The sequence below is a fragment of the Tenebrio molitor genome, chromosome 4 (genome assembly GCF_963966145.1).
Source record: "Tenebrio molitor chromosome 4, icTenMoli1.1, whole genome shotgun sequence".
Taxonomy (NCBI): Eukaryota; Metazoa; Arthropoda; class Insecta; order Coleoptera; family Tenebrionidae; genus Tenebrio; species Tenebrio molitor.
Window position 1 is genome coordinate 22,661,873 of NC_091049.1, and position 26,913 is coordinate 22,688,785.

The 26,913-nt window shown below is 35.9% G+C and overlaps 1 protein-coding gene and 1 long non-coding RNA gene across 2 annotated transcripts in view; one reads left to right on the plus strand and one right to left on the minus strand.

Moving 5' to 3' along the window:
• Window positions 1–3,546: 3,546 nt before the first annotated feature.
• The window catches only part of LOC138129408 (uncharacterized), a 202,861-nt gene continuing 179,494 nt past the window's right edge, over window positions 3,547–26,913 (minus strand). The window contains 2 exon segments of the mRNA XM_069045700.1: window positions 3,547–3,786; window positions 3,846–3,995. Coding sequence (XP_068901801.1) covers window positions 3,580–3,786; window positions 3,846–3,995 — 357 coding nt within the window. The 3' untranslated portion in view covers window positions 3,547–3,579.
• On the plus strand, window positions 12,942–18,684 carry LOC138129878 (uncharacterized). The gene is made up of 3 exons (XR_011159416.1): window positions 12,942–15,521; window positions 15,629–18,313; window positions 18,372–18,684. It is a non-coding gene; the product is annotated as an uncharacterized lncRNA (long non-coding RNA).

Here is a 26,913-nt window from a genome sequence, read left to right on the forward strand (position 1 = left end):
GTGCTGTAGGTACACACAATTTTTTGCATATCGATGTAAGTTGAGAAATTTGGTGTAAAAGGATTTATGAAAAATTAAAAAAAAAAGGTCTGTTTTGACAATCATCTCCAAGGAGATTGAATAAAGGGCATGGGTCACTTGCGCGCCGCGGTCAGAAAAATCTACGGGTGGGCTTAATCCTACAGGACAGTTGCGCGCCAAATAGTAATAGGCTTTTGGTCAGTAGCGCGCGGCGGTCAGTTTACTTGCGAATCACACCTAGGTAACAGATTTATATAAAACACTGAAATGTTAGGGGAAATATTTATATTATTGTAGTTTCAATTTGGTTGTAGGTCGTAAAATTTTATTGGATATTATGAGCGATTAACGGGCACAATGGTTGGGTTTGAAAAGGTTGGAAAGCGGCGCGTGCCGTTTGCCGTACAATGCAAATATACCAAATGTACAATACAACCCTGCTTAAAATATTACCTGCTAGTGGTAAACTAGGATTTATAAGCCCCGCAAGATCTTTAACTTAAAGTACCATAAAATTTTACGACCTACAACCAAATTGAAACTAGTATATTTCTTGCTATATTGGTATATTGGTAACAATCACTTTTTACAAAATCAAATCGGGCGATAGCATTATTCTTACATGTAGAACTTAATTAAATGACATATTTGTAACGCTTCCTATATTTCGAATTTTATTTATTGTATTTATCCACCCCCTGAAGATTTTCTCAAATTTCAGAATTCCACAAAACAACCGACTTTACCTACAGATTTTACTAAGAATACCAAGATGAAAAGAAACATGTGTATTGCAAAGGGCAATAAGTACTCCTACCTGTTTAACGGTATAGGTGTATTTTACTATCTTAATCCTTTATTTGCGCGCAAGTGTCCTGTACCTTTTGGGACCATCAAATTTCTAGCAAAGGGTAAGCTGACCGCGGCGCGCTACTGACCAACACCCGGAAAATGACCCAAAAAAGTACTACTTTCACTACGATTTTTCGTGTAAACAAGTGCCACTTTCATTACGATATGTAAAAAAATGTATTGTTAATTTCTTAATTTTTTAATTTTTATTACAAGGGATGTGTTATAGTGACCGATAGCATATTGTAACATACCTCAATTTAGTTGCAAAGTAACGAACAATTTTTCACGTATAAGTTATAATTTCTTTTAAAATACGGTAATGACAACTGTAACTGTATGACTTCCCACTAACTTTATTCTCTGATCTAATCAATAAACACACGTGTTTATCTGTGTTGATTATTGTGTTTGACATAGCATCTTCCTGTTACAAAGTATTTATAATAGTTCTTTACGAACCGAGTGTGAGAAGACATTTTTCGCACATGAGCGCATTATTTGAGGCACAAGCGACGAAGGAGCGGGTGCTTCATTTGCGTGAATGTGTCGAATACGAAACGAACATTAGCATTTTTAAATTATCACCCAATAGTTCCCAATTTAGTGAATAGAGGGCTCTTGGCCAAGTGTCAATCGCATTAATAGCTATTTATTTTCATTCTTTCGAAATTTTCAACATCCAGATTAGAGAAATGACGTTTTGTAAACAGACTTTAGTATTATCAAGTCAAATTATTTGTCAGAATGCTCAAAAAAGCCAATGCTTTTTGGATGATTTTGAAGCACTAGTGCGCGAAATCTACGTTAGCGGTTAACTGTTGCGTTTGCGAAATGTCATTTTGAAGTTAGTGAGTTCAAAAAAGAACATATCATGAGTCCAGTAGAACTCGAATCTATTTGATTTTTGCCGCTCTATACCATATGGTAATATCAAATAGAAAAACAGAGGTTATGTAATTAATGACATGTTTTTCGATTTTTACAATGAAAGGAATTTCTGTTAGGTACAGGACACACCACATGCTATTTTATCTCTCTTTAATTACACTCCCTTGTCTGAAGAATACAATGTGATCACTTTCAATTAGTAATACTCAATGGACTGATAATTCATAAAATATCAAAACATAACTTCTGCAGACACCTTACAATGAAGATTTTGGTCAATTAAAACAAACACATTTTGGGGGTTTATGTCTTCTCTATGTACCCAGTTTTAAATAAATTGTTGAAAGTGGCCTCATTATTTCCTAATTCGTTTCTTTTTATTCGCAAAAATATTCTGCAGCCTCTGCTGATCTATAGTGTTCCAGCAGTTTGTTATTTCCTCCATAAGTTCCTTCAAAGTGCGCATTTTCCTTTTAAAAACTTCAGTTTTTAGATTTTGTGTCGAAATCGATATCACGTTTGTTATTTCCTGATTCCACGCCTTAAATTAGTCACAATAACACTTTTTATTTTTGTGTCGCAAACATTTTTTTAGGATGCAGTATCAATAACAAATACAATGGCAAAATACAAGTCCTTAAAGTCTAAGTTTAAAATGGGAAATTATTGCTGTAATGGGATTTGTTTTCGAATTTCCTTTAACGCTATAGAGCCAAAAGCATCCTCTTTGTTGATATGACGACATATCAATATGATATATAACAGTTGTTATAGTGCATTCATTTTAAATGTTGGGTTTTGTAATAAAACTTGCCTGCTTTGACACTTGTCAAAAACTCAGTGAATCTAAAACTGTGTTCAATATATTCGGGTCCAAAATTTAAGAATGGTGGGATCGAGATCAACTTTTAGAAAACCAAGTGAAACCATTAACATTTGTTGCCAATACTGGTGAATCATCTAGTGAATTTGATTCAGATGACGATTCATTTTTTATTTGTTTACGTATTTTATTATTTATTTTTTACTTACTTTAAATGTAATGGATACTTTACTAATTACTCTTATTTCTTTATTAATTAATCTTATTTGTCAAACACATTATTTAAAATCAACAATCTCTTTACATTTTTTTGGTCACTGATCACAAAATGTGTTTTAATTTTTTTTTACTTGTGGATATTTTAACGTCTCTTTCTTTTGCTCGTCGATAAGATGGTGAAAGTACGACGTGGTACCAGTTTTATATGAACAGAGGGATTCCAACTTTACGATACCGATACAATGAAAAATTGCCGCTTTCGTAATTTATGGTGTTTTGAGTTTACAACTTTACCCAACGTTTAAAATGAATGCCCTATATCAGCTATGAAGCTGAATAAATAGGTACACAAATTTGTGAACGCGAGCAGCATTAAACTGAACCCCACGCTATACTCATGGAAACCCTCGATCAAGCCTGGTTTAATATAGGGAATCATAAAAGGGAAGGTGCCAACAGAATTATGAGGGTCTCTTTTCAAGTGTCAGCTATTTTGTCAACGGTCCATAACTCCATTTATGGGTGGCGTTGCTTCATTTTGTGCACTGCGCCTGACCACCGCTGACTGAGAACGGTGGACAGACTCCCCCGAGAGCGAGCACCCCCAGGAACGAATATTGAATGAAAATGTTTTAAAATATTCACTTAAATTGAAGTGAAGTATGTTCAATCGTTTCCCTAAAATAATATATGAACGAAATTTGTATTATATTTATTTATCCAACCGATTACAAAATCAAATCAGCTTTAATTTATGAAATTGTTGTTGTAGATTATTTTTGTCCTGTTTGTAATAAGTTATAAAATTCGTAATATAAACCCTTCTTTTGCAACAATTCAAAGTGTTTACTCATTTCAGCTACAGTTCCTTCATTTAAAACACAAATGACGTCAGCATCTTGAATTGTAGTAGTCAACCTGTGCGCGATTGTAATGCAAGTTCTATTTTGTTTAGCATTGTCAAGTGCTTCTTGTACAATCTGTAAAAATAAAGTATTTGTTATACATTTATTTATTTAAAAGTTTTTTAATGTAATACCTTTTCGCTTTCATTGTCTAGTGCAGAGGTTGCCTCGTCCAACAGAACAATGCGTGGATTTCTGATTAAAGCTCGAGCCATAGCGTTCCTTTGTTTTTGACCTCCCGACAATTATTGCGTTGCTTTGCTTCCCAAAGATGTTTCATAACCCTTTATGTTTTCAAGATGAACAATAAAAATATTGTAACTTTTCGACTTCCTTGACTTCTCCTCGATGGTTTTTTTTTCCTCATTTGGTGTATTGTTGGTTGCCGCACTCCCTCGGGTGAAATTTTGCGGAAAAATACGAAACAAAAATAATGAGAAAAGAAATATTTACGGATCCTACGTTGTGTTTATTTTTCATTTTGTTTAATTAGGTTCTAACGAGAGGCCGTACCTTCGGAAGGTTTTTCTAAATAGAATTAAAACGATTGAGCACACTTCACTTAAATTTTATTTAACAAATAATCGAATGTGGTGTTGTTTGGTCCCAAGTTATAGAAATAAATAAATGAATTTAATAACAGAAGTTGGTGGAAATTTGACCAAATGATATTTGACTCGCAGCCCACGAATTGAGATCTGACTCATGAATAAATGACTAAGCTGGGCAAATATACGAGTTTATGGCGCGAACAGCATTATACGAGTTTGAGATGCGATCTATGTGATCCGATTTAGATTTCAATTATTTCCCCAATTAAATTTAACCCGACGCGATGCCCTGGAATCTCATAGATCACCCCGGTCTACTCCGGTGGTCGAAAATAAAAGGGAAAAAAGGTTCTAACAGGGCCAAAGGGTACCTCTCTTCACGTGTCAGCTGGCCTAGTTTGGTCGCTGGCCCCCTTGGGGGTGACGCGGCTAATTTTGTGCTCTTACGCCGGACCACAGCTTATTGAGTGCGACGGACACTGGCGGTAGCTTCCCGAACTCGAGAATCCAAGACATAAATAATGAATGGAAATGTTTTATAATAATTGCATACTGGTTCCCCTTGAGAAGAGCACGTTTCCCCAATCGGTAAATACAAGAAGATCACATACTTCGCGATAAAGAAATTAATATAAGATTCTAAAGAGTCACGTGGTCATCAAAAGCTCAAAGAAAATAATATAATCTTTACTTTAGAACGATAAAGAACTAAATGCTGTTTCACTAATTAAATCGCGACTACAAATAATGTACAAGAATTAGAGAAATAATTTACCTTGTGAATGTAAAGAACGTGGTCACAAAATGGCTGCTGGAAGTACTGAACGTACCTCCGGCTACTTTGGAGATCAAACCCCGAGTGAATCAAAAAAGCCTTGTTTCCCGTCCCGCAATCGGTTTTATCATTTCTGGCGCACCCCACTTTCGCAACCCCTACTTGACCAAAGTGACCAATCAGCTCGGTTCTACTTTACGTCGACCGCGACACCCTTTCGATATCTCTAGAACTTTTGAAATTACAGTCTCCGTTTTCCACCATTAATTTAAATGTTTAAATTTAGACTTTTGTTAGGACCAGACCGAATGTACATAATTTGTTGTTGAATTAGAACTCTGAAAAAGAACACTAAATTACTGACTCTATACAATAATAAACCTCAAGATCAAGAAACAAACACAATTAAAAATGGAACAAATAGAATTAAACAGGAACACTGAATTACCGACTCTATACAGTAATAAAAATCAGCACCAAGAATTAAACAGAATAAAAATGAAACAAACATAATAAACATGAAACCAACAGAATTAAAATAGAACAAATTAACCTTATTTTGAAACCTAAATTGGGCTTGAAACGCTATTACGTAACTGCTACTTCTAAAAATTGTTCTACATTGGTTTGATTCACCAAACCGTTCTAATTAATAATTACTTCGTAAATTTCATTCTCTCTCTCTCACTCACACGTCTGATTTCTACGATTACCTGGCTTTACCGTTACCCGGTCCTCTGTGTTTTCTACCGACTCTCTTTCTACTTTGCTTTGTTACTTTTCTAACTAAAAGTGCAAACGATTCTAGTTCTTTTCTACGATAAAGCGCTCTGTTTTTAATTTGCAATTCTCGCCCTTTAATTACAAATATGCCACAAATTTGAGAATGCTAAAAAAGGTAAATTAACCTAATGAACATTAATTTTGTTGTTCTCTCAATTTGAAACCTGCTAACATCAAATTCATTAATTCAATTATCCCCTGATTTTAACTGGACCACCCAAATTGTCGAACATGTAATTACAGTAAATTTATTGCAACGCTTCTTTTCCCCTGAACACTTGTTCCCCTTGGGCTATGCTTTGCCCCGGACGCGTACCTGCATTTTCAAAGAAAGGTTGGCAGATTTCACTTGAGGAGTGTGGTGCCACTCTTGTGAACAAAGCAACAATAAAATTTACAACTGACCAGCATTTCCGTCGCAAATGAACGGTATTTAAAACATTTCGTTGAAATTATTTTAAAATTAAAATTCTTAATTTATCGAACCTATTCGGACCGTTACAATATGAGGTGTACAAAGATTACAAGGGCAGACGTAAATTCCTTCGTTTTCAACCCTCAAACATGTAAATTGCTCCGAAGGATTAAATTTGTGACAATCTAACCAAATTTTGAAATGACATTGACGAACAAAATTTATTGCTGGCGACTTAATCTATACTCTAACAAACAAACAAAAATTTTTAATCAAATTAAATTAGACAACATTGTTCAAATTTCAATGTCGGAACAAACATGTCATATTTCTGACAAGAAAAAATATAAAACTGTGTCAGTTTATCCAAGATGATAAAAATAAATCACAGCCGCCCATCATCCATATTCCTCATGAATCGATAATATTCTAGGATTATGTCGGGTAGTCGATCGGTCGGACGTGATGCTTCCATAATCCAGTGGAGAAATTTACCATGCCTAATTAGGGGCTAATTTGACCATCAGAGAAATTTTCCATGTCTTATCAGTACCTAGTTTAACCATCGGAGAAATTACAAACTTGGAAGGAAGTGTTATCTAAAAGAGTATCAATATTAGGAGAAGGTATTGCATGTAACCAAGATCCTGATTCTCTCCATTGGAAAGCCTTAAAACGAGCCAAGTCGCTAGATGAATTAAAGATTAAGTCACTGGCAATTATTCGTTTGATATTGATATTATCCCAATTCTTCTAAAATTGTGGAATTTTTGGTCTTTCGTTCTCTCTTTACGGACAAGCCATTAACCATTGTAAGGGGCAATTGGGTTATTTTATAATGCGTTTAAAAAAGTTCGTCTTCCAACTATACTGTGGTATGACTATTTGCTACTATTTGCTACTATTTACTACTACCACTACTATTTGCTTGATTAACTCGGGCTACGCACTCGTTAATCAAACTGCAAATTCAGCAAAAACAAGGATGACTTTCATAACTAGTTGTACAAATAACTATATTGATTTGTTGTGTTACATGTTTTTTATTTAATTAAGGCGCTACACGACGCCTTACTGTTGGACGAGTTATTCAAATGAAACGATAAATGAGTGAATTTAACAAATGACTTTTGTTGGACATTGGTGAAGGAAATTCGACTTGCGGCCCGTGAACTTCTAATCCTTACGGTAAGGACAATAATGATCGAAAATCTTCGAAAAATTTGTAGTGACCCAGTTTAAAATTTTAATTCCCGGTACCGCCACGAAAGCGCACCAAAACGAAAGTACTAGAGGTTGAACTAGGAACTATATAAAAGGAGAATTGGCAACTCTGAGGGAGCGGGGGTGAAGCGGTTCGCGCGCGATGGTGGAAAGGGTAGTTCACTTCTGTTTGTTCTTTCAAAAAGAACACACCGTGCGAAGAGCGATCCATATTTCAAAATTTGTAAGTTAAACCATGAATCAATTACACTACTGTCCCGGGTAGATATTTTGTGTCCCCGTGGGGAATCCGATATTTTAATTCACCCCGGGTAATTTATCCCACGTTCGTTGTCTTTTTTTGGGACCCGGACCACGTGGTAAGGGTATGTTGTAAATATCATTTTGTTGCATGCTGTTTCTTGCGAGAAACGCCCATTTGTTAATTTTAAGCGTTATCCCTTAAGTTTCTCCCGGAAGAGGTAATTTTCAGGCAATCCGTTAATATCGAAAATTAGTAGCCGTCATCCGAATCGTGTGCGTCCATTTTGTTTTTCTTTCGCTAACATTTTCTAACGGTACTTGACCCGCCATTTTTCGTTTAACATTTCCAGCGATTATCATATTCGTTATTTATGTTGCTTACATATATTTGTGACATTTAAAGCGTTTTTTATTTTATCGTTCTTTAACGTTGCGTTTTGTTTTCTTTTATTTTATCATTGTTTAATGTTGCGTTTTGGTTTGTTGAATTTCATCATTGCTTAATGTTACGCTTTGTTCTGTTGAATTTTTTTATCGTTTAATGTTATGCTTTGTTCTATTGAATTAAACTCGGGTTTTCTTTGTGTTGTTGCTTAGCACCGCTAGATTTCGGATGAGTTAAAGTTAAAATATTGTTAGTACGATCCTATGGGGGCTAGATGACATTCAGGAGGTCCCGGGTTGTTTAGTCAAATTTCTGTGGGGGCGACGGTTACGTAGAGCCGTTAGCGGAGGCGAACCTAAGTCCTGCTGTACGCGGCTCTGGGATGTTGACGTGAAGCCCCCGTCACAGTTATAGGGACCTCGAGGTTTTGTCGGTAAGAGGTTGGTTGGGGAAGGTGGAACAGGCCTGGCTCTACGCGACTCTGAGAAGCTCATCGTACAACCCCAAACACTTATATCACTCGCAATTGGTCGGTAAACATTAGTCCGACACGCGATACGCCGAGTATCTATAAATGTCGCTTGTTTTCAAGACGATTCAGATTATTTTTATGGGTCCCTTCGCGGCCGAGAGTTTGTTACCTCCAGCTCTAAGCTCCTGTCGGCGTACCTTGACCGCGTAGTTACTAATTAAACTTGGAATTGTCATAACTCGAATTGTAAACTATGAGTAATACCTGGGATACGGTTTTGGAGAGGGTTTTTATCCGTCCCTGTCTGTGATAACTGCATTATAAATTTGTTACTGTTTTTTTCTTTGCAACCTTTAACTTGTCATTTGTGTTGTCACTTACCCGTTCTGTTTGTTTTAAATGTGGTTGTATTAATATCGTTGTTTGTTTTTGCCATGGCCTCAGCTAGTTAATTTACTTTACTCTGTTATACTTGGTCCCCGTTAATTTCGGATTCGTTTCATTTGTTCGCCGAAAATCAACGTTATCACAGGCATTTTTCAATAAAAGGTATTTTGCGTCTCTCACATGTGTGTTTTATTTTGCGGTACTCTTCCAACTGGATCCTCATCGTTTGCATTCCGAACCTTTTCATCCAAAACAAAATCACATCGTAGGGCCCCCTCCGCTTCGATGACGATCACGACCACATTTGTTTTAGTTTGCGCAGGTTCGAATATTTGGCGGAAAGAAGTAATGTACTTAGATCATTACAAACTTAAGTGAGTATGGGGCCCGTAATGTGGCCGACGAGGAGCAAATCACTGCAAAAAAGTTCTTCCACGTACTACAAACTAAGTGGCTTTTGAAGAAAATACTCCATTTTAATAGTCAGAAAAGAGGAAATGTAGAATCTCACGATGAATGTCGTAATTGTGTTTCAACAAACTCATGTAGGTTTTTTAAAGTAAAATAAAATTGAAAAAACCACTTCTTCTAAACCAACTAAACTGCAAATAACGAACCTCACCTTATTTACAGTCGAGCAATCAATCATTGTGGGATCTTTATCTTTCAAATGCTTCCAAATTTGTTAATATAAATTGCTAAAACACTCTGAGTTTATTACTGTCCAATTGAATCTGTTAAAACTGGAGGCGTTTAAATGTGTGTGACGCCAAGTTATTCAACTACCTAGAAATATCAACTACAGGAGTTCTTGACTGACATGGAATTACGTAGTAACTGGACAAGGTTGACCTCTTGGGGGTGCCTTTTTGATCAGTAATTTACCCCTGTGAGGTAGCGGGGCTCACCTGGATATAAATATCAAATCAATAGTCATCCTGGGAGGCTTCGAAGTCGTTTTGTCAGTCGCTAGGATCATTCCTTGGCTTGTATCCAATGCTGCACGTGACGAAGCTTGATTGACTTAACTCTACATTATGCAGCTTATTTGTAACGATCCCGCTGACTCTATCCAAGCACTTGCTCAAGTAACTAATGTGATTGTAGATACCTATTGAAATAACTTGTACACATAATAATTAAATTAGGAAACATTTAACGACGAAAATACAGACTTCAGTAAGGCTTTCGACAAAGTCAATTTTAATTCAAAATTTAGCTGCCTATGGCGTAACTGGTACTATGTTATTATGGTTTGCTTCTTATCTCACCGATAGAACACAACAAGTAAAGATAGGAAACTGTTTTTCTTCTATAAGGGATGTATGTACAGTTGCGGCCGTTGAAAACTCAGACACTTTGACAACGCCAAACTTTTAGCTTTGTAAATGGTATTGAAAGTGACGTTTCTCAAAATGTCACTCAAACATTATCCACATTAATTACTCTCGCAATGGCTCTTATACTCACACCGTCCTTCAGTCAAACACATTTTTGCAAATCAGATAATTGCGGCATTTCAAAAGTTACACGCGATTCTGACCTAATATGTCAAATACTGACACTGACTTTATAATCCTTGATTAAAATCCTGTTTGCGCTAATCAAATTTCGGAATTTATACAGAGTGTTTAAATCTTTCCTGTCTGAGATTTCAACGGCCGCAACTGTACCATCAGGCGTCGCCTAAGGCTTTGTCTTAGGCCCGCTGTTATTTTCAATCTTTATAAATGACGTTGGATTAAATTTATTTCGGCCTCCGTCTAGAAACACGGATTGTCCATTCGTCTAAATCGTCTGGAAACTAGAATTTGCCTGCCTAGGCAAGAAAATCGAAACAGGAATTTTTAATGAAAGATTTTAGGTTGACAGCACAAAATGTCAATGTCATGTGGAATTTTTGTACAACTTTTTAAGCGTAAAATATTGATGTCGGGCAAATTTGTATCCTTTATCGCAAGCTATACATTGTGTATAGCAGTAGAGGCCGAGGGGGTATCAAGCGACGTCTTAGTAATAACAGAGAGGACGACGACGGTTTTGAATATTTGAGGAATCGATTGACTTTGGTCGTGACTGTCGCTTCTTGGATCCTTTATGTTGCCAATGAAAGAAAAATAAATTGTTATATTTTGCTTTAAATAAATTGTCGGCCGAAAACATTTTGTGTATTACACGGCTAGAAAACGTTTTGCAAGTGCTCGCACTAATGCCGCCTCGGCTAGCGCCTCTGCTCCACAAACCGTGCTTGCACTTGCAAAATAGCATTTTCTAGCCTTGTGATACAATAGTATATTGTATATCAAGACGTGGTATACACGATATTTTTCCGACGACCACAAAAAAAAAACGCTAATATTCGGCATCCCTTCAAACTTCAAATATTATTCGACAGAGCTGCGGACAAAATAATTATGCCGTTGCGCGGAGATAGACATCGTTAATCATCGGCCCGTGTACAATATAAAAACACACAGCTGTCGGCCAATCAGATTTCTCAAATTTTTCATTGTACACGGTTAGGCTGTTCGTTCGTGTTCGTGTTGAAATCGTTTGCAATTTTAAATTTTCACTAAGGAAAAACCGTGTGAAATGTGCCATATTTCACAGTGGTCGTCTGAAAATAACTTTAGAAGCCTTCATTGCTTATTTGCTGATGACTTAAAACTATACAAAATTATCCGGTATCAAACAGACATGGTGGAATTACAGTTAGATTTTAATAATTTAAATACTTGGTGTGAAGATAATGACATGATTTTAAATGTAACCAAATGTCAGGTCATAAATTTTAGTCGCAAAATTCCCCCAACCTACACTAAACAACTGTCCCATTCTATTGATTCCATTGAAATCCGTAATCAGATAATCAGGAACATTTACGTTACGTTACGATACTACGAGTATTATCTGCAAAGCAAATAAAACATATTTATTCGGTTGTCTGAAGCGTAAAGCCAAATATTTTTCCAACTTATCAACCTTAAAATAACACTATTTATGTCACTAGTGAGATCATCAGAGAATATTATAACGGTCCGAATAGGTTTGCTAAACCTGAAACATTTTAAAAGCCGTTCTTTGAGTCAGTTGTAAATAAAAAGATGTAAATAAAAGTAAATTAAAACCTTAGAATAAATGGAAAAAAAATTAAAAACCATAGTTATTTAATTATTACTTATTAGTGTTAAGCCAGTAGCTTGTAGTAATTATCCAAGTGTGAATTCTTTTTTACTCATAATAAGAGAAGTGTTAAAAATAAATTTCTTTGATTTGTGAAATAAACATTAAAAAAATGAAAATTCGTAGTTGGCCGATGATTTTGAAATTTTGTTTCAAAATCTTGTATTACATTCTTTATCGCGAAGTATGTGATCTTCTTGAATTTACCGATTGAGGAACGTGTTCTCGCCAAGGCCAACTATTATACAATCACTATAAAACGTTTTCATTTATTATTTGTGTCTTGGAGTCTCGAGTTCGAGAGGCTACCGCCAGTGTCCGTCGCACTCAATTAGCTCAATTAGCCTCGTCATTCCCAAGGGGCCCAGTGACCAAACTAGGCCAGCTGACACGTGAACAGGGGTACACTTTGGCCCTGTTAGAACCTTTTTCCCCTTTATTTTCAATCACCGGAGTAAACCAGGGTGATCTATGAGACTCCAGGGCATTCAATTTAACTGGAGAAACAAGTCAAATCTAAATCGGATCACATAGTTCGCATCTCAAACTCTTACAATACTGTTCGCGTGATAAACTTCTGTATTTGCCCAGCTCAGTCATTTATCCATGAGTCATATCTCAATTCGCTGGTCGTGATTCAAATCTTATTGAGTTAAATGTCCACCAAAAGACTTTACTAAATTCATTTATTTATTTCTACCATTTGATGAGACTAAGCACCACCAGAAAAGATTTCTTGTTCAATAAAATTTAAGTGAAGTGTGTTCAACCGTTTTAATTCCATTTTCTGAAAACTTACCGAAGGAACGGTCTCTCGTTGAACCAAATTAAATTAAATTATGAACAAAACACAACGTAGGATCCATTAGCATTTGTTTTCTCATTATCTTTGTTTCGTATTTTTCCGCAAAAATATCCTCGTAGGGTAAGCGGCAACCAACAATACACCAAATAAGGTAGGAAAGTTTCATCAAGTTAAGGAAGTCGAATCGTTTCAATATGGTTCAGTCATTTGGACACCTTATTACAAAACACATGTTGACAGACTTGAGAAAGTACAATACAGGATTTTTAAATTTATAAGATGGAAGCTTCCTTCACAAATTTCGCATAGCTATAGTCTAAGTCTGTGTTATCTTGGTCTAGCCACGTAAGATACAAATATTTTGCACTGTGTTTTATGTTTAAAATTCTTCATAATCTAATTGATGTTTTAGATCTGACTGAATTACTAAACTTTTATGTACCACAATTCCTTACTAGGAATGTTCCCACTTTCAAACTTAAATAAACTAGGCAAAAATGAATAGGGAATTTTTCCATTTTTGAATTTTTTATAAATACAGTTTAAAATTTGTAATGAAATGTGTTAGAAATATATTAATATACACATTAAATGTAATCTTTCAAGCACCTGTAACATTTAAAATTTATCCAGTGTTTAAGAATACGTGGGAGGATTGGGGCAATTATTTTGCTTTCCATGAAAAATTGTGGAATTCCCTATTCATTTTTGGCTAGTTTATTAGGTACAGAACTAATTATATGTTATATTCTTCTTTAAATCGTTTATTTTACGTTTGCAACATGTATGGAGATTCAATTGACTTATTTAGGTTTAATTCTTACTCTATATTCCGGCAGCATACTAAAATAATTTTACAATGTTAACTTTGATATGTCATTTTTGTGCTTTGTATGTTTTTTCTTGTTTGGCTTATTGTTTTTGTAAAGGTCTTTGTAAAGGTGATAACCGTTAAAATAAATAAGTGAAATAAGTACGGGGTCATTATAAATGATTATACAATCGTAGTAGGCGTTGGTGGCTTAGTTGAATGTGCCGCAAGCTTTATAACATGAGTGAGATTAGCATCGCCGATAGGTAGCGCTGCTGGCGGTAGTGTAAATTTGTCTACTAGTTTCTCTAACGTTGCGAAGCTAGCGGCATATCCCAAAGTTGTGTGGGTTTTCAAAGCCAACTACGATGGTACAATCATTTATAATGACCCTGTAATAAGTAAATAAGTGAAAAACACCGAAAACTAACCAGTTTTAATGTGTCGACAAAGTTACGTCACCTAACCTCACATTTGCACAATTACCGACTTAAATTAATCTTTCACTGCTAAACACAGTCAAAGGACTTCTTATGATCTCGTTTGATATTAAAACCTTATAAATCTATAAACCAAGAACCTTCCTGATAGTAGTCAACAACTTCTGCTTTCTCAATGGCTCTTAGAGGATCTCTAAAGGAGATTAATTAATCGCTTAAAAAACAGGAAAAACTGCTGTTCTGATGCTTTGATTGGTTCAAACCATCATTTTCGCCTACTCTGATTTTTTTTTATTTGATCGCACGGTACTATTTCTTCATACAACCAACAAAAACGAGATAATAACATTTAAATTTTTCATAGATACTGCGGCTAATGTTTGTTTAATTAAAACTGATAAACTAAAGCAAACTCCATTATCCTCCAACCCTAATGATAAAATTACGATAAACGGAATTTCCCCAACAAGTCAATACAAACAGGCGGATTTGTTTATTTGGAACCTATCGTCAATAACCACGGATTTAAAATCAAATTTCACATCTTTAAAAGTCCCACCAACATTCCTTTTGACGGTCTGATAGGTAACGATTTTCCGAAAATGCAGACTTGATCAATTTACCTTAAAAATTAAATCTTTTCCGTTTCCGTTAAAAATTTATCGAAATTCAGAATTTGTTTGCACTAATGACACACTCTGCTCACAACAGCCAAATAAAAATGATAACGTCATTTTGAAACCTAGATCGGAAACTTTTATACAAGTCAACATAATTATTAATCAAAACAAAATATCTGAAGGAATTACAGAAATTAAAATGGTGTATCTATCGCCAAAGCAATCCTAAAATTCAATAACAAAAGAGCAGTAACTTCCATTATCAACACTACAGATGAGTTTGTTAAAATCAATCAGATTGATTTAGTCCTCGAAGAATTTTCAGAAGATGATTCATCTGTGTTTTATAATTCAATCATTGATTCAAAAACCATATGTAAAGGGCACAAAACCACATCTCAAATTCAATAATGTCCAATGTATAAATATGTTAGCCGTATTCTCTAAGGAAATAATGATTATTTCTGAAAAATTCGAAACGATTAATAGTATATTAAGTATAAAGAACGGTAGACTTGTAATAAAGTGTAAAGGGACGTGATCTGCGCGCAAAACCAATTTGTGTGGTCGGGTCCATTCCCCGGAAAATAGGGGAGATTTGTCATGTTCATGTAGTGCAACTTTATTTATGATTTTGCTTTATACGCTTACCAAATTCACCCAAGACTTCAAATCTGTCTTCTCGAGACAACTGAAGATAACTTTACAGTGTTTTCGTAAGTACAAAAAAATAATAGGAAAATTAATTTTATAATCTCACTTTCAATAACAATTGACTTGTAAATGAAATGAAAACTTAAATAACACCACTGGAATTTTGTAGGTTTTTTTAGCAGTTGATTGGAATGGCTTCGCATCAAACTTTTGGCCAGCATGGGAAAATTTTCCACAGTCGAGCTCTCGAAATTATCGCCAATGTTATCGCATTTATAGAACACGAATCAGAGTGTGTTCTGTGTTAGAAAAAATCAGGAGTTATAAAATTTAATAAAAAGTTGATTTTACGTGTAATACTTTTATCACAATTCTGCATGCATAAATTATCAAATCTGACAAAAATCCCCTATTCATTATTATTGATTATATCACAAACTGCTCAAACGTTTTATTCTACGGTGAAAATTTCCCATTACATGATGCGCCACTGTCGTGATTCCCAGCGATTCTCATTTTCCCTAACTGACGTGTTAAAGGCCGCGCAAGCTAAGCTCCGCCCCAGGTCCTTTACAGTTTAATACAGGTCGACCAGAACAGCTTGGCGAGTGACGCAGGTGACTGAAATCCCTCCCACTAGCGGAGCGCACTTGTCTGTTGGCTCTGGAAGTGTTTAGATCGTGTACAAACGGCCGAAAATCAGCGCTTCAAGTTTCAAGTGAACAGCATGTCCGGGCTGTTTTGAGCAGATTTGCTTCATTGAGTGTACCGTACCTACAACCATAGCCATATCCTTGTCTTACAGAGACTCGCTCGTTTCCTCTTGTGCGCATCTCATCCGCCAAGCTATTCTGGTCAAGCTGTACGATTCTAATATCCAGAGACCGGCGGAAAAAGGTTTTCGCCTCCCGCCACTCTAGTGCAGTGGCTTGGTAGCTTTGAGTTCGACAAATGAATTGTTTGCGTGTCAATTGCGAATTCGAAAATTACATCTCGGAGGAATAAAACCAATTTTTGATTTTGTCAACACAGAATTGAACAATGTTTCTTGTTTATATTCCGGGTTCCGGGTTATTTCTGTAGGTCGAATAAAAAAAATTTTGCGCGATTGTACTCTATTTGCTTATTTACCACGTCTGTTTCCAAGACGGTAAGCTCTGTTTACTCTTTGCTAACGATAAACTCGACGGTAAGTAATTTTTGGTGTTCTAGAACGGTAAGTAAAATTTATTCAAAATTAATCGATTATTATAATAATTTTTATGTAAACAGAAGTTGAAGACAAGATGTGGGGGCACTTTCTGGAAACTCGTAAAGCTCTTGTAGTCGGTTTTCCTTGGCGCTGCAATGAAATAGCATTAGCAAACTTGCCGCGACATCAGCATTGTCAAAATTTTCATACCCCGCATTTTCCTTGTCTTCTTGATTACACATTGAGGTTGTTGGTTTCGAAAATTCATCATTTATGTCGACAGAAGTTGAAGACAAGATGTTAGCACTTTCTGGAAACTCACACGGCTCTTGTAGTCGGCTTTCTTTGCAGCTATAATGAAATAGCATTAGCGAACTTGCTGCTACATTAGCATGTGAAAATTTTCTTACCTCGAATTTTTCTTGTCTTCTTGATTACACATTGAGGTCTTTGGTTTCGGAAATTCTCTATTTATGTGGACAGAAGTTGAAGACAAGATGTTAGCACTTCCTGGAAACTCAGACAGCTCTTGTAGTTGGCCTTCCTTGCCACTGTAATGAAATAACATTAGCGAACTTGCCGCGACATTAGTGTTATCAAAATTTTCATACCACAAATTTTCCTTGTCTTCTTAATTACACGTTGAGGTCGTAAGTTTCAAAAATTCTTTATTTGTGACGCACCCCACATTTAAAGTTTCTTCTACAACATCCACTTCGTTTTCGGAATCACTAATATCACTCATTTTACTGCTTGTTTTTCAACACAACTGGCGATATTTGCGCACAAAAACTGCAATGGCGGTAGTTGTTTGCAGATTACCTTAGAAACGCGATACAAAAATCGACATTGTGGCAACATGATGTGAAGGGTATAAACACGTATCGCATTGGGCCTATTCTAGATGTGAATGTTTTGTAATAAATATTCAATCGCGCATCACGAACGTTAATGACAATGAGGGTAATGAATAAAAATTAAGCAATTGCTTTAAAATGTGACGGTTCAGCAAAAGCAAATGCTAATGTAGCAATTGCTTCCAGAAAAAGCAAGTGCTTATGTCCCATATGAATAAAAGATTCAAGCAATTCCTAGGTTTCCCGTGGCATACAAGCAATTGCTGCAGGGTCTAACGTGCAAATCTGCATTTTCAAAGAAAGGTCGTCATATGTGGGACGGTTCTATTTGAGAGTTTTTTTTTGTTATCTGAAAGAAAGAAATCGCATAAGTTTTTTTTTGTTAAAAAAGCCGTCTTAGATCTGCCGACCCCTCCTTATTAGTTTACGAATGACGATTGAAGGATTAACATGTCGGATACCAGTGATAGTGACAGTATTGAAGAAGTAAAAACAAATAAACAGTTAATATTTATGTATAAATTAAAAGAAAATAAGATCCTGTTTAATAAATCACAAGTGCCCCGAATAAAGAAAGAAAAAGAAGAAGCTTTAAAAAATTTGGCAGAACATTATGAAAAAATATTTAATGTTTCCACCACAACCAAGCAGTTAGTGAAAAAACTTAGCAATATGAAAGTTGAAGTGAAAAAAAAATTTGATATTAACCGAACCGGAAACAGAAAAATTGTCATGAAGCCATTGGAGAAATTACTTTTAGAAATGCTAGAAGTGGAAAACAATCCTATTTTTACGAGGATTCCAGGTAAAATCTGCGCATGTTTTTTTATTTTACTATTCATGACATTAAAATATACTATTAGGGGCGCTGTCGTTTGGTGGGGAAAGCTCTGTCCAAGGTAACTCTGAAAATTGTAAACCAGTTTTACCACCAACAGTAAAAAAACAAAAGAAAACTGCAAGCTCCTTACCAGAGACAGCAGAAACAAAAAATTTACCAACACCAGAACTACAACGTTTAGTGTTATTGGAGCAATTGAAATTGATACGAATGAAGCAAGAAGAAATCGAAGAAAGAAAAACAAAGAGAGTAAACCAGACAACCATCGTGAAAGAAGGAGAAAAGGATTATTGTAATATATGATAATTATTTGACTACCATTTTTTTGAAATGAATATGTACTTTTATTTTCAATTAAACAATTACTTATTACAGGTTTTTTTATGAAGCATTATTGTCTACAGTTATCTCACAGTACACAGTGTTAATTAAAAAGCATTTGAGTAATTAATTGTCTTCTCTGCTGACCTAACTGACGAATGACATTTAACGTCATGTTCCGATTTGGTAAAACATCTTCCAAATTATTTTCTTCAGGGTAATCAAAATCATCATCTTTCAGACATTTTGTGATGTTATAAAGTACAACACAACAAATTATTATTGATGGTATGTTTTCCATTTTATTACGAATTTTATAGTGAAGAATGGGAAATCTGGATTTTAATTGACCAAAACAACGTTTAATTACAACCCTTTCTCTTTTAAAGATGTTATTATAATTTTGTTGTTCTGGTGTTATTGGATTTCTCCAAGGTATCATAATCCAGGGTGAGATAGAGTAGCCTTCATCTCCTAGAACTAAGCAGTCTTCTGGAGTATTTTTGAGAATATGTGTTTTGTGTATCATTTTCTTTTTGGCAGGGCTTCTAATTGGGCGTCAAGCCTGTTAGTAATAATAATAATAATAATAATATCGTATATACTGGAGTTTTTAAAAATTCTGTTATCATGAACAGAGCCTGGCCACTGGCAGTCTACGCTTGTGAATATTTCGCGTGCATTACAAGTCGCTTGGACATTTATACTGGGAAAACCTTTTCTGTTTATGTACTCGTCACCAAATGCACTAAATTTTGGAATTCGCACATGCGAGCAATCTATAACACCAATAACGTATGGAAATTCATTAGTCTGCGACCATTGTTGTTTTGCTTCAACAATTTCTTGTGTTGATTTTGGGAATTTTATCCAAATGTCTGCCTTACTTAAATTCTCTCCATGACGAATACATTCACTTTGGAAACAGTGCTTTGATGTATACCAAGTTCTTCAGCTACGGAATTCTGAAATAGTTTGCCAGCCACTCAACATTGTTACGATGAAACCGATATAATTTCCGAAAATCATCCTCACTGCATTCTCTTCGCACTTTGTAAAATTTACGTTTACGGATATTCATCATGTACTCCGCCATAACTGCATGCAAGCGATGTAAAATCAAATAAAAAAAGTGTTCTGTATCTGTTGAAGGCTGGGGTCGAACTAACTTAGACATTTACAAGCAATAGCTTATTAAGAAAAAGCAATCGCTACCTTTATTCATAGGATTTTCGGCATTTGCTAGAATTTAATAAGCAAAAGCTTTGTTCTCAAGCATTTGCTTGTGACTGTAGTAATTGCTTTAAGCTTAAGTGATTGTTTATAGTTTTATTCATCTGAATTTAAGTAATTCCTACAAAATTTTAAGCAAAAGCAAATGCTGAAAGTTTATTCATTACCCGCATTGTACTGATTTCAGACAATTTTGGAGTCGTCGCAAGCTCCTCCTCCAAACAATTGTCTTCGATCGGTACATTGTCATTACCGTTCTTTATACTTAATATACTATTTTCAAAACTATCGATATTTGCGAAATTTTCAATTCACTGTTGGAAGCGCTGTACTTTTTAGTGTAAATATACAGAAAATCAAAATTATAGCTTCAATAGTTGAATTAACACAGCGTTAAATGTTAGGAGAAACGTAGTTTTTCGGACTACACCTCAACTACGTAGTTATAAAAGCCGTTTTCAAAGTTCGGTCCTATTAAAAAAAGTTGTAGAGGACCATTCCTTATGCCCCAAAATGTCCTCTACAAGATAGGTAGGTCTCATTTACTTATACCTTTGAATCGCTAATAAGAGTCTATAAGGCCGGTGTTTATAGTCGGCAACTCAAGTTCGGGCATGGGTCACTTGCGCGCCGCGGTCAGAAAAATCTACGGGTGGGCTTAATCCTACAGGACAGTTGCGCGCCAAGTAGTAATAAGCTTTTGGTCAGTAGCGCGCGGCGGTCAGTTTACCTGCGAATCGCACCTAGGTAACAGATTTATATAAAACACTGAAATGTTAGGGGAAATATTTATATTATTTCTTGCCATATTGGTAACAAACACTTTTTACAAAATCAAATCTGTAGATAGCATTATTCTTACATATAGAACTTAATTAAATTGGTTACATATTTGTAACGCTTCCTATACATATTTCGAATTTTATTTATTCTATTTATCCACCCCCTGAAGATTTTCTCAAATTTCAGAATTCCACAAAACAACCCGACTTTACCTACAGATTTGACTAAGAATAGCAAGATGAAAAGAAACATGTGCAATGCAAAGGGCAATAAGTAGTCCTACCTGTTTAACGGTATAGCTGTATTCTATTATCTTAATCCCTCATTGGCGCGCAAGTGTCCTGTACCTTTTGGGGCCGTCAAACTTCTAGCAAAGGGTAAACTGACCGCGGCGCGCTACTGACCAACACCCCTCAAGTTCAACTTGGGTAAGTTGTACTCAAGTCCTGAGTTTTGCTCAAGTCTAGATCCGTATTATACTCATTATTTCGGCTAAACTCGTAAAAGTTAGACTTGAGTCTTACTCCAGTTTCGTTTGAGTCGAGTTGTTTTGAATTCTTTTGCAAAATGAAAATCCCGTGCAGTTTAGAGGAGAAAATTCTATTGGCTTCTCTCATACACGATATGGAAGATATGGCAATAGAAAATAAAAAGCAGATACAGTTTTGGTAGAACGAAAAAATAGTGTTTAGGAAAGGATTAACAACCAGTACAATAGCTAACCAGAGAGTAGTACAGTACGCACGGCCCAGCAATTGAAAAACTGTGAACCAATACAATACAGGGTATTTCACGAGTGATAATGAGCCTAACGTAATAAAAATGAGACCCACACCACATTTCCGAAAAAAGCTGGCTACTGAAATTAAAATTTCCGGCTTTTTTTGAAAATATATTGTGGGATGCATTTTTTTTTCCGTTAGGCTCATTATCACTCGTGAAATAGCCTGTATTCTGTATTCAAAATACGTTGTTGACGTATATGTATTTGGAACTTCTTCTTCGTAAATAAAGTCATAACAATCTTCCATCCTGCGATAAATAAGTATTTAATGCTTACATCTAAAATTCAAATTTGAACATTAGTGCCTACCCATATAATTGAAACGAAACAAAAAACAGGAAAACAGCAACTGTCAGACAGTACAGAGACAATTTTGGACCTCTAAACTCATGTAAGCAAGACTTGAGTCTGCCTAACCCCTAACTTGGGCTTGAGTCAAACTTGAGTGCTCATCAATGCTCAAATATTGTTTATAAGACACAAATCGGAACTCGAGTCTGTCTCAAGATTGAGTCTAACTTAAATTCGGACTATAAATACCGGCCTTAGAGCATTTGAGATTTCTGCATTGGAATGAAGAATAAATCTTGGAAGTGCAATTTCATTAATCATCGCGATTCGACCCTGTAATTCGTCCGGATTTTGTATGGACATTTTGTTGAAAGGAAGAGTTTGCAAACATCCAATTCATGAATAATACGATTGTACGTTTTCATTTTTATTTTGCCGAATGGAACTTAGTTCTTCTAACATTTGAGAAAAATTGCGTTTACCTCCAAATAAATTAATTAAACAGTCGTCAAATTGTTCGAAATTATAGAATTTTTTAAAACGAGTTTAGCTCTGGTTGAGCCTTTTAATTTTGATTCCACGTATGAAATTATTAAAACTTTTTAAGGACGACACAAAGCCCATGCCTGACCACAGTCTTGTAGGAAGTCATACAATTTATCTCGATCACCGTGAAAATGGTCAGAAATTATTGATCTAATATCTGTCATCGAGTGAATATCGGCGTCATTATCGATATTGGGAAAACGATAACGCGTTTTTTGACATTTCCTTGGGTTTTTTTATTGCTATACTGGCCAGGTTTCTCCAAAGCTACACAGTTAATTTGCCTATCGTTTTCAAATTGTAGATATAAAATTTAAATAAAAAATTAAAAAGAAACAAGGAATACGTGCTTCGTATTTTTTTTATATACAGGCTGTCTTATAACAAACGGCCCACCCTATAACTTTGCTATTGATGACCCAAATGAAAAAGAATATACAAGAAACTAAATGGCTCTAAAAACACTACAAACCTGAGTGAGCATATAATTTTTATACCATCTACCCATTTATGGGCAATGGGCAACTTTTATTTTTCAAATGGTAACCTATAATTTTTATTATTGATTCTGTTAGAGTTTCTTTTTCTGATTATAATGGCATAAAAAAACTATACCCTTTGATAAAAAAAATTCCGAAAAAAAAAGGAAAATATGTTGCATCAAAATTAGATTTATCTTTCTTTCAAGCAGAAAGTGATGCTGATCATTTAATTGTACAATAAGCTGTAGATTGCCTCTTTCCTCATAGCAGAAGATATTAATGGGTTAGTGTTATTAGTATTACTTAGTAGCTTTATCACCACATGACAAAGAATTGTACTTTTTAAAATCACCAAGAAATAATGAGTTGATTCAACGAATACATATTTAAACAAGTTTGTAAATATCAAAAAAGAGCATCTTTTCTTTATTCATGCCTTCGCAGGATGTAATACTACATCGGCTTCTTATAACATTCTAGAATTCGTTCTACTGATGTTACCTCAATTTCAATTTTGATGCCATTATGTAGTGTGAGATTTAAACATTTTATGATGATGGCAGCTTGCGAAAGCACAAGACCAACATATGCGGCGGATATAATCTACAAGATAAGAGAATTTTGCAACAATTTTTCAACAAATTAAATATTCTTGTACGCTTGTACCGGTGTCAACGATCAAGAATCGTATTAGTGTGGCAGATGTAACTAATACATAACAAGTCTGCGCAGTGCACATAAGAGCTTTTAACCAACATACAGCGTGTAACAGAAATAAGTACATTAATTTTAACTGTTAATAAAACTCATCATCAAGAGTAACAACTTTTCTAATTTTTTTTCGTAAACGTTCTCGTTAATGATTTAAAATTGTTTAAAATTTTCCAAAAATTTCGCTACCCGCCACTGGAGACCAGAAGTGACTATAAATGTGACGACCGTTTCTAAGCATTTTTATGAAATCAAAATACTGCCCATTATTAGAACCTGTGCTTAGAAGGTTTACACAAACGCCTCGTTAATTTATGGGGGGAAATTGCTAAACAAAATTGCCGATTTGGAAAAACCTAGAAAAATTGTTCATCATGACGAGTTCTGTTACTGGTTAAAATTAATGTACTTATTTCTGTTACACCCTGTATAAGTAGAGATAAGAAGAAGAGGTGTACAAATTTTGGTCTTCGTTAAAATCATCGATTACAATATTTTCTACTTTAGCAGATTTTATAATTGGCAGTGCCTCTGTGGTGGCATTTTTACTGACCAATGAACGCGCTGCGAGCTGAAATATGTAAATAATAATAACAATTAAAAACTAAAATATTTTCATGACTAAGCAGGTACGAGTAGATAGTTACATAGATAACAAACACAAGTCAAGGTCGTAGGTTTCATTTTTTAATCGTCGTGTCTTTAGTAAATGTTGGATAATGAACCATCTGAAAGGAAAACAAAAAGTGTCTAACCCAGAACAAAGAACCAATTTCTTCTTAAAATGTCTCTTCATGTAAGTGAATTTTGTTTTTAATATTGACTGTAAAAATTTTCTTAAAACTTAGCCACTTGAGAAATGTGTTTATAAAAGGAGTCAAAAATGAAGCTGACATTTACGAAGTACTTTCATCTTTGAAGTCCCAAAAATTAGGAGATAAAGTAAAAACAAATTGGAATAATCAAAGAGTTCAAAAAGATCCATCAATGCTTCGACTTTCGTGGAGTTGTTTTGGAAAAGAATATCTCGTGGTCGTAGTTACCCAAGTCATTCAAATAATAATAATGTTGTTGTTCCAGAAACACTGTTATAAATAAATAACCGTTACAGTTTGCAGAATTGTGCGACCAAAACTTGTAAAGAATTTTATATCCTATTTTACCAACAATCACAACAACATTAATAAAACTGAAGCATGGTTTTTCGGATGTGCCATTGTTGTTGTTGAGTTTATACAAATTTTGTATTATGCAAATTTTATACTCAAACTTGAAGCTATTGGTATTAAAATGCGAACAGGATTAACTTCCTTAATTTACAGAAAAGTGATAAAGATGAACTTATCTCAATTTGACAACATAGCTGTTGGTAAAATAATCACTTTAGTCACTAGAGATGTCAAGGAATTTGATATTTGTGTATTCCACGCAACTTTATTCTGGTGCGATTCCATTCGATTTTCGACCAAAAATACGTCAGTGACAGGGGGGGGTGGGGTTCGGGGCAAAGGGTGTGGGTTCAAAAAAATGGGCGCCAGGCAATTTTCTTTTGAGCTGGGTTTAGACTTGTCCAGCTGCCGGGACAAGTGCTCAGTTTTACTCGTCGGGGATAGTGTAAAACAAATTCCTTTTTGAGCGTTAATTAAAAATTTGGTTTATTCGGTTGTGGCAAAATTATTCACAGAACAGTCTTGGTGGTTCGGTACTGGTTCACACGAATGCGACAACGGTTCGCTTGTAACTAAATGATGAAAATTGAAAGATGCGGAACCAGTACTCTTAGATGGCCTTATAATTACTTTGGTCGTAACCAGAAAAGCTTTTCTTTCACATGTGACCGAATCTTAAACTAAACATGATATTCTTCGAGTAAATAAAAGGTGTTTTGATTGTTGATGGGAAACCTCCCGAACTTAGACTTCCTTCTGATCGAGCTAATAATTGAAATTAAATTTAATGAAACCCAAGGTCAAGATTGAGGTGTCACCTTGACGAAATTAAAATTGATCCTGATAGGAAAGTTTAAAATCGGTGAAGTTCCGAAACGTTAAAATTGACTATGAAAATTGAATGAAAAGGTCTTTACAAAAAAATTCTGAACATTTGCTAAGTTTCAAAAAAATTATGAACATACAAAAATTGTTAACGTGAGAAGTGGGAAATTCGAGGCGTTCTTTAATTTTTCGCAAATCCGCAATAAAAATGTGACGACTTATCTTATGCCGGATATGTTGTCTCCTCGAATAGCGTCCTTTCGGCTTGCGGTACGGTACTGTTCCTGTATGAAGGCGTCACGGCGTGACCTTGACGTTTTTCGAAAATTTCTTGGCCGGAAACGAAATGATGCTGAACGATACGCCTCTACGAAAGATGATCCTTAACGAACAATGGTCCTTGCGAACAACCCTAACGAACGATCACCCTAAAGAACGACGGTCCTGACGAACAAGGGCCCTAACGACCAACGGTCCTAAGGAACAACTGTACTTCCAAAACTTGATCCAAAAACGATATCCGCAGATGATCCCGATGCGCTTAGGTCTCGCCGAGATTCGACTACACTTGCGACACCAGGCGCGGCACCACAGCGTGATCCTGACGTGTCCTCACAAAACGGATCATAAGCGAACTACGATATGACTGGAAGAACGACGATACGGGATTCCACGAACAACTCCTCTCCGCTGAAAGGGGGTGCTCCACGATAATTTGAAGGAGGACTTTCCGGTACTCCTTCACGGTACGGTACGGTAATTTGGCTCGAACTACCCCTCTATCTCACTAGACGACGAGGGGTTTCTCGACCACGGTAAGACGGCAAACGGTAAAACGGTAATCGGTACGGTAAATCTTCGGGCTCTTCGACGGCCCCGAAGCCTGGCAGCGCCGGACGATAAGCACCATGGCGATCGGCAATCCGCTCTCGGGGATGATTGCGGATTCCGAACGCCACGCACGTGATTCGCAGCTCGCGACTTGCGGCACAGCCGCCCGCTCGGCGGTCGCCGACCGAGTCCCCTAATTTCCGCTCGCGATAGATTTTTTCTGTTACCCCCGAATCTAGGATCGCAATACGAAATCGCTGGACCTTATTCTCCGCTGTAATAAGGCGTCCCGGTAATTGCACGAACAGCGCATCTTGATGACCATTTCCGGCGGTTCTACACTTGCGCGCTAAATTGACAGATGGACGATCATGGCGCCGGTTTGTTTACATTGGATATCACCGACCGGGAAATTCAGGTGTTGAAGCGGTAAAGTGTCGGTGAGTCCGCGCGTATCTCACGATAGATGGTAACGGCCATTTCCCGCAGGATCTCAAAAGGTTGAACACCACGAACAAAGGAAGAAGGTTGGGAAAAGGAAGAGAAGAAGATAACTTCCCGGCAAGTCACGGGAACAAAAGGGAATCG